The sequence below is a fragment of the Grus americana genome, chromosome 36, assembly GCF_028858705.1.
Source record: "Grus americana isolate bGruAme1 chromosome 36, bGruAme1.mat, whole genome shotgun sequence".
In the NCBI taxonomy this organism is placed as follows: Eukaryota; Metazoa; Chordata; class Aves; order Gruiformes; family Gruidae; genus Grus; species Grus americana.
Window position 1 is genome coordinate 447,870 of NC_072887.1, and position 10,779 is coordinate 458,648.

At 49.4% G+C, this 10,779-nt stretch overlaps 1 protein-coding gene across 1 annotated transcript; it reads left to right on the forward strand.

Annotated features, from left to right (window-relative positions):
- The first annotated feature begins 559 nt into the window (after nucleotides 1-559).
- Nucleotides 560-2,707, forward strand: LOC129198824 (uncharacterized). Its single transcript, XM_054808448.1, has 2 exons — nucleotides 560-1,104; nucleotides 1,676-2,707. Exons 1-2 carry the CDS (start codon nucleotides 670-672, stop codon nucleotides 2,072-2,074), a joined length of 834 nt encoding a protein of 277 aa, XP_054664423.1. The 5' UTR covers nucleotides 560-669; the 3' UTR covers nucleotides 2,075-2,707.
- Nucleotides 2,708-10,779: the final 8,072 nt, after the last annotated feature.

Genomic DNA, 10,779 nt, shown 5'->3' on the forward strand with positions numbered 1-10,779 from the left:
CCATTTCAGTCTGGAGGGAACCCATATGTTTCCCCATCTTCCTTTCATAACTGATGTACCTATAGAAACTTGTTGTCCTTGACATCCCTGGCCGGATTTAATTCTATCAGGGCTTTGGCTTTCCTAACCTGATCCCTGGTTGCTCAGACAATTTCTCTGTATTCCTCCCAGGGTACCTGCCCTTGCTCCCACCCTCTGTTTTACATCCTGGGTTAACCACCTCAATCTATATCAACACACCATGGCTTTATTTTTCTTTCTCTAGGCATCTGTCATTGCTGGATGTCCTCTAGCCCAATGTCCTGATCAAAGCAGGTCTAGTTAGACGAGGATGCTTGAGCCTTGAACTCTTCCAAAGGTGGAATTTACTCAGCTTGTTGTAATATTTGACCACCCTCATGGTAAAAAGCTACCAAAAATTTTTTTCCTTACATTCTGTACAGACTACGTGACATCTGAAACCGCAAGTTTCAAAAATTCTGCAAAGTCAGATTGAATCTGTATGTGTACTCAATTACTGTGTGTGTTTTAATTTTCACTTCCTCTCTGCTGTTTAATCATTTGCAGACATGGTGATAGAAAGTGTAGAAGATGACAAGCGGTGTGATACAGAGGCATAGAAGACTTCCTTAGTCTGCTGAGTTGGTGAAGTATTGACGACGGAACAAAATGCAAGTTAGAAAGCAATTCTTCAGTTTATGGAGAAATCATTATAATGTGTTGTCTGTAACACTTTATTCCATAATTCTGATTGTGGTCGAAGAAATAATGGAGATTGAATTTAAATGTCCACAGAAGAAGGCATTACAGAAATTCTATGTTGCTTCCTACTTTTTCTGTCCAGCATTCATTACATTTTTCCTGAGCTTGACCTCCCACCCTGCCTGCATTCCCTGGGCTCGCTGCATTGGGAAATGCTCGTGCTGCCGGAAGAGTGAGATAATTTTTAAGGCACTTCTACCTCCTCTGATTTGGTGCGTGATCCTCCTGTGCGATGGCAGATATATTGACTGTGTGTTTTCAACAAATGAAGGAAACGACAACAAAAACGCAAACCAAAGCAGAGCAGCAGAATTACCCAGTGAATTCTACATAATGTCTCAGGTAAGATTGCTAGGGATCTAGGAGTTTAGGTATTTTAACATCACCTATTTTGTGTGTGAGAAGACTCTAGAACATATAGCAATATGGAAACCATTTCATCTGGAGAATGAAGTGTTAAGTTGCAAATATGATTTCTATTTGATATGTTTACTACGTTTGCATTACCTTCCCCCCCCGCCCCGTTTCTGTTTTTAATTAATGTATATCAATACAAGTGTATAATTAGCATGTTCTCTGTGAGGCCGAAACCTGAACTTTGAACATCTTACTGCATGGTTATTCTGGAAGTTTACATATGTGTTTTGCATCTGGCTCTTAAAGCAAGATTTGTGAAAATAGGAAGGAATGTATTGTTTGAGAGAGAGAGGCTGATATTCCCTGTTTCAGTGAGTATATCTCTTACCATCAGTTGTCAGCTAGCCATGGCAGGAGCAAGGAACGTGTTTTATAGGAAGAACTATGTGGCTAAAGCAAGGTTACTAATATGGTAAAGTACTCCTCTCGCTCAGGTGCAAAATATTTTTAGGAACGTAAAGTCCAGTGACTTCATTCGTTTTATTTTTTCTTCCAGATTGCAGGGTTGTTCATTCTTGCTTTTGTCGTCACTCTTTATGGCCTGTACCATGTGTACCCGTTCTGGTTCTGCTGTAACTATGAAGGACATGAGAGAGAGGAGCTGGAGAGCCTATTAGAGGAAGAAACAAGGAAACATATTGAAGAAATGAAGAAAGAGGGTGCAGAGCAGATAATGGAACAGAAAGTGAAACCTTCTCTCCAATGTGTTAATACAAATTTCTGGAAAAACGTAGATTTAAGAAAAATAGCGAAAAAAATACAGGAAGTTGTAGAGTCTGCTGTTAGAGATACATGGGCGGCGAGACAACAAACAGATGAACAAAGTGTGCCTCTCACCTCTCGCGTTGACATGACCACCGCAGAACTGACCCTATCAAGTAACACTTTGTGCTGAAGAGGTGTGCAGCTACTGTTGGGCCAGAACAGTTGCCGATGCGGTAACACCAGGATGCTCAATCTGTCCATCCTGGGCTTGGTGAGGGAAAGCACTCACCCTGCTCCCACCTCAGTCCTCCTGACCGCTGAAGCAGGTCTGGCTTTTTCGGTGTAGTCAGAAGAGTAAGTTGGGTTTATTGTCCTGCTCCAGCCAGGGTCATCAAGCTGATGGGTACCATCAGTCACCTTATTATCGTGGCCCTCATTTTTTTGCTCTTCTACCTCTCTCTCTTCACCCCAGTGTTGAGTTTCTGGTCCCAGTTTTGCTATATCTGTACTCAAAACTGGTAGTTCTATCCTGTTACCTGGTGCTTCCTCAACATTGTGCTGGTTTGTGCCATTCCTGCTTGCAAGGAATTAGCTAGTGCCTGATTGCAATAAAACTTAATGAGCACAAGTCAAGTGTCAGTGTCTACATGACTGTCACAGGGTGATCGCATAAATTAGGATGCTCCGTTTATCCTCAAGTGAATCAGCTTTCTGGGAGGCATGGTAGCCAGCTTTCTTGAAGCAAAAAAGCAAGTCTGACCTGTTGCTCAAAAGAGGGGAAATAGGGAATGAGCAGTAAGCAGCACCATGCACGCTTGGCCTCTGGGTTCAGAATTTGAAACTCAGTCCCACTGTGGTTTTTCCACCCCAGCGGAGCTCTGCTCTCTTTGTTGCGTGCCAGGAATTTAGAGGCTGCTGCTGTTCTTTCAAAATTTATTCATGTTCCTGAAGTCCTACGGGACGGTGGAGGGATGGTGAGCTTCCCCACCTGTTTTTTGCAGAGACAGTCCATGGGTGACGATCAATGGGACCCATGGCCTAGCACGGACATGGCTGTAAAGGAGCTTGAGCCCAACACACCTATAACATAGGTCGGACAGGAATACAAGGCCCAAGCTTGACCTTAAATGGAGGTCCTGGAGCCTGAATGGAGCTCCTGAAGCTTAAATGGAGTTCCAAGATATGTGGATGGAGGCATCAACCTTCAGAAGTTGCTCACTGCTCAGTCGTCAACCTTGTTCCTGCAGGATCAGAGACCGCAGACTTTCCAGTGAAAACATTCCAGAGAGAGCCAGCATAGCCCAAGCTGATGCTTTAGCTGCATTTCCCCAAGCCCTTCTACTCCCCTGTTATTTGCCAGATATTTGCCACCAAAATTGGGAACCTGGCACAAAACCGAGGAACACTGATTGAACAGGGCATGCTTTTTACCTAAAGCCCAAATGGAAAGAGCGGCTCTTTGTTGGACACACAGAGGTTTCCTTTGAGGGAAGTGCTGGTGCTTGCACATCTCTGGCTGGGGCCCATCCCCACTTCTGTAGTTTAGGTCTCTTGAACATGCAGACCACCTAAGCACTCTCTGGGGACAGAAATCTGCCCAAAAGACAAAAGAAGAGCAGACAGGGTTTCTGCACTGTTTAGCTACCTGCTGTTGGAGGACAAGGTGGGATGGGGGGCGTTAGTCCTTTGCTTAGACCGTGTGCTGCTGAGGACGCTGAAGCCAGAACTGCCAGACTGAGACACGTGTCCTGGCTTCGGCTAGGATGGAGTTAATGTTTACCAGAAGCTGGGAGGGTACCCAGCCAGGACAAGCGACCCAAACTAGCCAAAGGGGTATTCCATACCATATGACGTCATGCTCGGCATAAAAGGGGGCTAGTTGGGGAGGGGCAGCGCAGCTCCAGGATGTGTGGCATGAGGCCGGTGCGGTTTCAGGATGGGTCTGAATATGCGGTCTGAGTTACATGGTTGTTGGGTGAGAAACTGCATTGTGTATCAGCCCTTTTGTATATTCTAAGTACTGTTGTTGTTATCTTATATACTATATATATCTAATAGTAGATATTATTATTATTATACTGTGTTCAGTTTTGGGCCCCTCAGTACACGAAGGACATTGAGGTGCTGGAGCGTGTCCAGAGAAGGGCAACAAAGCTGGTGAAGGGTCCAAAGAACAGGTCTGATGAGGAGTGGCCGTGGCAACTGGGGTTGTTTAGCCTGGAGAAGAGGAGGCTGAGGGGAGACCTGATCGCTCTCTACAGCCACCTCAAAGGAGGTTGTGGTGAGGTGGGTGTTGGTCTCTTCTCCCAAGTAATTAGCAAAAGGGCAAGAGGAAATGGTCTCAAGTTGCATCAGGGGAGGTTTAGATTAGATATTAGGAAAAATTTCTTCACCGAAAGAGTGGTCAGACATTGGACCAGGTTGCCCAGAGAGGTGGTGGAGTCACCATCCCTGGAGGTGTTCAAAAAACGTGTAGACGTGGCACTTTGGGACATGGTTTAGTAGACATGGTGGTGTTGGCTCGACAGTTGGACTTGATGATCTTAGAGGTTTTTTCCAGTCTTAAGGATTCTATGATTCCATGATTCTATGTGTGCAGAGACAATCTGTTCAGTCTCAATGGGCCTTTGAAATACCAGGCTTTTAGCTGTGCATTGCACACGGGCACGTGTGTCTGCCTAGGAGAAGACACATGGAAATTTGGGAGCCCTCTTCAAAATGAGAGGGGTCGGGAAGGAAATGAGAAGCAGAAGGGTGAGTGCAGGGGGATGATCCTGGCTTTTGAAGGGGTCTTCAGGAGCCTGGAGTCTCAGGACTTCCCCTTAAAGGACATTGGATCCTACTGTGAAGGACACATTCAGCCAGGCCCAGCCCCGTCTCAGCCAGCCCCGTCACTGACCGTCAGAGCAGCTGCCGGGCCTTGAGCGACCTTGCCCTCCCTTTCCCACGTCTACTCTGTCAGCAGTGATGTATTTGTCTCCTGCTTGCTCTGCATGCTCAGAAGTCAACCACTCCACTGCTTGGCCAGACCACTCCACTGCTTGGCCAGAGCAATCCTTCACGCTTGCAGCTGTGGCTCTTATATTTCCAAATGAGATTTCCTTCCCGGTCCCCAGTATCAACCCAACGGCTCCTGCAGAAAGACGTCTGTCCCCATGATGCTTTGCTGGGGTTGAGCTGAGCTTGAAGCAGAATTGAAAAGAGCAGCAGCAGCAGCAGCAGCAGCAGCAGTATATTTCCAAGGTAGGGGCCAAGAACAGGTGCGTGAGGGAAGAGGGCTGGCGTGTTGGAAAACGGACCATCTCTTTGCATAGCTATGGCCTTAGTTGGCTGTGTTCTGGACTGGATGATAAGGACAACAGGCTGAACCTTTCCAACCCATTTAGGAAGGCGTTTTCAGCACAGCCTAGGGAGATTTGGAATTCCAGCACCCAAATCAATGCATCTCAATAACCATGCTACTGTGGACACCCTGTGTGGATGAGATGCATGTGAAGGTGGCTGGATCTCTCACCTGTACCATCCCCTCGGGCTTCCCTGCTGGTGAGGGATGCCTCAGCAGGATTTGTTGTGCCTGCAGAACTTCCTGCCCTACAGAAGCAGCCCGGGCTGTTTGCTGGAGCCTTGCATGCAATAGCTCTGCTTGGCCTGATGTTCCTTGGGGCTTTGGATCTGCGGAAGAGGTCTCCACTTGCTCTTCTCCACCTCTTGCCTGTTTTTTGCTTAACAGTGCTGAAATTGCTGTTTCCAATAAATTCCAATAAATTAAATCTCAATACATTTATTCTCAATAAATAGTCCCAATCCCATTCTGATATCGCTCTTGAATCCTGGCGCTCCTCCCTTCCAAACCTGATTTTTGATATCTCCAATGTCCTGGTGCTATCTGGATAGTAACTCAGGTGTGAGTTCAGCTCCTGCAGAGGCTTTCAGGCTGTGCAAGCTCTTCCTGGGTCCAAGACGTCCTGGTTTTTTTGCAGGAGCACAAAGGGCAACCCCCATGAGGCTGGGATTGTCCCATGGCTCTGCTGGGGCTGTCATTGTCCTCCTTCCATGATGGCAGCCCAGCCCCAGGGTCTGTGGCTGTGGTGGGTGCCAGGAGGGTGAGGCTGCTGTCTTTTGTCTTTTGAAGGTCTCCAGACCAAACTGCTCTGAAGCTTCCCTGCACACCAACTTTAGGAGAAAGAAGAGGTGATGCAGGCAGCTTCTGAGTTATCCAACACAAGACAGGCCGTTGCTGTGGATCCTTGCTGGCTCTCCCTCTTCTCTGTGATGATTGTGTTTTGGGGCAGGATCCTGGATCCCAAAACTCTATGAAGCTAGGATTTTCCCATGACCATGATATGGCTGTCAAAAGACCCCAAGATCTCTCTCCACTACAGCACTTGGCTCCTTTCATTGTGAAGATCATGTTGTGTGGGCAGGGGTGGTATCCACACAAGTTCTCTGAGAGAGGAAGAGTGACAAATGTGGAAAGCATGGATGATCGGTAAGCTGTAACTAAAAGCATGAAGTGGCACCCCAAAGAGAGAGGAGCTGCTGTTGTCTTATCCCATCTGTCCAGGAGAAGTGTTGGGTGAAATCCTTCCATCTGTCTGTCTGTCTCCAGGGCTTGTAAGAGAAACACAAGACTCCCATGGGGACCTCAAATCCCAGTGGGCTTGGAAAGCTGCAAAGTTCTTCCCAGCTAAAGTGTCAGCATTAATGCAAAGCCATAGCTAGCACCTGATGATCATCAGGGTGTGGTAGACATCTCAGCTGAGCTCAGAGAAGAGACAGCTCCCCTTTCTATCCCTGTGTATCTCTAGTATGCCGTCACAGCTTTACAGTCATCCGTTTGTATTTCTATGGCTCAATCTCATTTCTTAAGGGACCGTATAAGACAGAGGTGGAATGGGTGGTACAAATTCTTAGAAGTTTATTCTTCATTGGAGCAAAACCACATCATCATTACACATAGCTATTAACAGAGACGTGCAAGCACATCAGTGCATGTGTATCTATGTAGCCATATCTAGATACGTGCATTGGTGTGTGTAGATGGAAGAGCACACGCGTAGTTGTATCGCGCAGTTTATGTATACGCATGTGACACTTGACATAGTGGGATGGAGATGTCTTCACTTCAGGTACTCCCATAGAGATTGACAATCTATGGAATCTATTTATACATCCTAGATTGTAAAGATATGTGCAAGTCATAGCTGTACTTTTGGTGAAAGTCATGCAGAAGACATTGATGCTGTGTGTGGAAAGAGCTGGGCATGGTGGACGGGTTGGGTGTGGAGATGTTGCCATTGACAGTACTCGTGGAGACCCCAGCAGCGTTTTACCAGCACAGGAGCTCTCTGCCAGAGAGAAAAGGCCAAGGTGGGCAAGCCTCCCTGTGCCCTTGCCATGCTGGAGCGCTATCTGGGCTGGCTGCGTGAGTGGCTCAGCGTGGCATACGTTGTGGTGGCGTTCATCTCTTGCACGCGAGGCTATAGAGGGAAAATTAAACCATGTTATTTCATCTGTGGGCTTTGAGCCCTGCATAAGCAGCTGTTGCTGGGCTACAGGAGCGCAGAAGGGAGCTGTGCACTTTGGATAAGCAGGCTGAGAAGAAATATTAGCAAAAATGCTAGCAGTTTTGGGGCAGTATTGTGTTTCTAGGTGTCCCCTTATTTCCTCTTTGTTGTTGTTTTCCCAAGGGTTTTTATTTTCCCCCTTGAAAAGATCTCGAATGTTACCTAAGGGATTTAGGCATGAACCATTTTTCTAGCTTGTGAGAGTAAACCTTACGATTCTGACAGCAGCAGCAAAGAACTGCAATTCTCATGATGAGGAAAAGTGTTTGGAGAAGACAGAGAGAAAAAACCTGATTTCTGGGTGGAAAAAATATCTTGTTGTTGTTGTTGTTGTTGCAGTGTCATCCTTTGACGCAGAAATGGGCGATGGGACACAGAAATAAATATGATTTTCTCTGAGAGTATGGGATGGGTTCTCGTTGGGAACGACGCCGTGGGACTCCCCATCCCAAGCCACCGGTGCAGACCCCAACCAGCACATCCCGTCCCTGGGGGCCCCGCTCCCTGGTTTGGCATCAAAGCTGTGCCACAACTCACCCTGTTGCGTCCACCGTGGGCGATGGTGGAGTCTGTTGGGGGGGCAAAACCCACACTGTTAGCCCTCAGCAGGCATGCTGAGGTTTGGTTGCTTTCCCCCCCACCCCACAGCATTTTCTCTCTTTGCGCAACCAGCAAACCTCTATCTGCTGCTCTGCGCCCACGTGTGAAACCAAAGTCACCCTGCAAATAGTGCGAGGCACAATGGATGGTGGGGAGATCTCCCACTTTGAGAGGATGGACAGTGGGTTTGGGGCACGTCCCTGCAACTCTGTGCAGCTCCTGAGACTGCAGCATGACCGGTCTATGAGCACAGGGTTGCTGGTGGTGCTGGAGGGCAGCCAGGCCACATGAAGGGGCTCCCCAGAGACAGAGGAGTCCATGGCTCACGCGGAGGGAGGAGGTGGTACTCACACAGTATTTCATTGTAGTCGGTTGCCTCGTGTCTGGGAACGTGCTGCTGCCTGGAGAGGACGGGGGAAAGAGTTTTGGGGTCTGTGTCCAGACTGTGATGGAACCATTTGGGTCATTCCCATGGATGATGCTTTCTCGCATCGTGGCAATGGGTGGAGTCAAGCCCAGGGTAAGCCCTGATCCTCCCTGCCTCCACCCTGGGGGAAGCCACCCACGGACACAGACCATGCTGCCCCTGGCCAAGGACCACCCCAGGGAGCCCAGGATGCCCCCGTCTCCATCACCCACCAGCCCCACAGCCAGCAGGGATTGCTGCTCACCTTTGGCATCGGTCTCTGCAGGCCCCTGCAAGGCAAAGAAAGGGAGAGGTGGGGAGGCAGAGGTACTGCACAGCCCTGCCTTTCCATGCTCTGGGCTGCACAATGAAGATGATGGCCTGAACCTCCACACCTCACTCAGAGGAGTCGTTTTAGAGCCCAGCCTATGCAACCGTGAATCCCGTTTCCCAGAGTGGCTTCTCCCAAGCTCTCAGCAGCTGTGGACAGCCCAAGTGTGGAGGAGCAGTTGTTGGTCCACTCAGGCCAGCTTGGGGAGGGAGGGCTGGGAGTGCAGAGGGCTGGGAGCAAATGTCTGCCTGGGGCAGGGATGCATTTGGCCATCCCAGTCTTCCCCATCACAGCACCTGTGCTCCCCTCAGGTGATAAAGGAAAGGCCTGAGAGGCTCAGCTTCCCCTGAAAGGAGTGTAAGGAGGCGATCGTCATACACAGGCACGGGTCATTTCAACTTGCCTCTGGGTTTCAGGTGTGTTTTACCCTCAGTTTCCCTAAATCACTCACCTTTCTTCACGGCACAGTAGCTGGCTGCAGCAAGGAGGAGGATGGAGACAGCTGCCACTCCCAGCACGATGCCTGTGTGGAAGTGGTGGATCTGGTGCTGGGGACCTACTGGGGACAGAAGGTGTTGGGAAAGAGGAGGAGGAGTCATGGGGAGAAGCAGAGAGCAGGACCTTCGGGCCAGGCCAGATGATGAACGAGGTGGTGAACCTCCCCATGTCCTGGTGCCAGCATCCCGGCATGCCTCAGCCTGATGTTAAGGGGGACAGTGGGTGTGCAGGGAGGGAATCACTCACCTGTGGTCGATGGTGCTGCGTGGGAGCTGGACTCTGTGCCTGGGAGGAGAAAGGGACAGGGTGAGAGTGTGCAGCTCTCGTGGGTACTGCACAGACTAAGAAACTGAGGGGACCTCTGATTCACCATCTATGAACTGTTGTGATAAATAATGCAGGGCAGAGCTGTGGCTCTGGACGAGATCTGGCACCACCACTCTCCCTTTCTGTGATGTTGGGGGCAGGAGAAGAGCAGGATGCTCTGCCGTGAGTGGGAGGAGTTTCCCAGTGACAAAGGCTGGGCTGAACTGAGCCTGAGCATCCCAGCTGCCCCTGGGGCACAGGCATGTGTCCTCACCCTCAACTGGGATTCGTGGGGCCCCTTTTGGAGGGCTTGACTTGCTACTGGGGGACACTGGGTGTGCAGGGAGGGAATCACTCACCTGTGGTCGATGGTGCTGCCCTGGATCTGGACTGTTTGCCTGGGAGGAGAAAGGGACAGGGTGAGAGTGTCCATCTCTCCCAGGTACTGCACAGACTAAGGAACTGTGGGGTCCCCTGATCCACCCTCCGCCAAGCGTCATGATCAATCAATCAATGCATGTCAGAGCTGTGTCTCTGGATTACATCTGGCACCACCCCCCTCCCTTTCCGTGATGTTATTCTTGACGGTCCAGTTGGGTGACTCTTGAAGAGTCCCTCCTTGAAGAGGCATCAGTAAACCACCCATTTTTCAGGTGGGATTCAAATGAGGGGGCTTCCTTTATATAGGAAGAAGGGGTTTCCTCATCAGGGAGTGGATGTTTTTTCCTGTATTTGAAGCATCTTGGCTGCTCCCTCCTCCACTTGATAAGCGTGACTGTAATGCTGCAGCTGGGCTTAGCACTTCCTGACCATTTCCCATTTCCTGTTGGGCAGCTCCCAGAGGGGGTGGGGTGCCTGCCAGTACGGGTTTTAGGACTTCAAGGGCCCTCTCAGGATTATGGATTGTTGCCATATCATTCTTTCAGCCTCCTGCAAGGCTAGACTCACCACAAAAAGACCCTTTTCCCAGACCGAGTATTGCTTTTCTGCATCTTTAAAGCCGCGTGAATGAAACGCAATGGGGTGGGTTGGACCCTCCGGTCCACGCTGCCACACGTGTATAGACGCCCCATGAATTGCAAAACCCCATTCAATTTGGAGCGGATCTGTCGGGTGTATTGGACTCAAAGCTTGATATGTTCCTGCTTCAAACACCAGTAATTTTAGGGCTTCCTCATGAGTAGGAG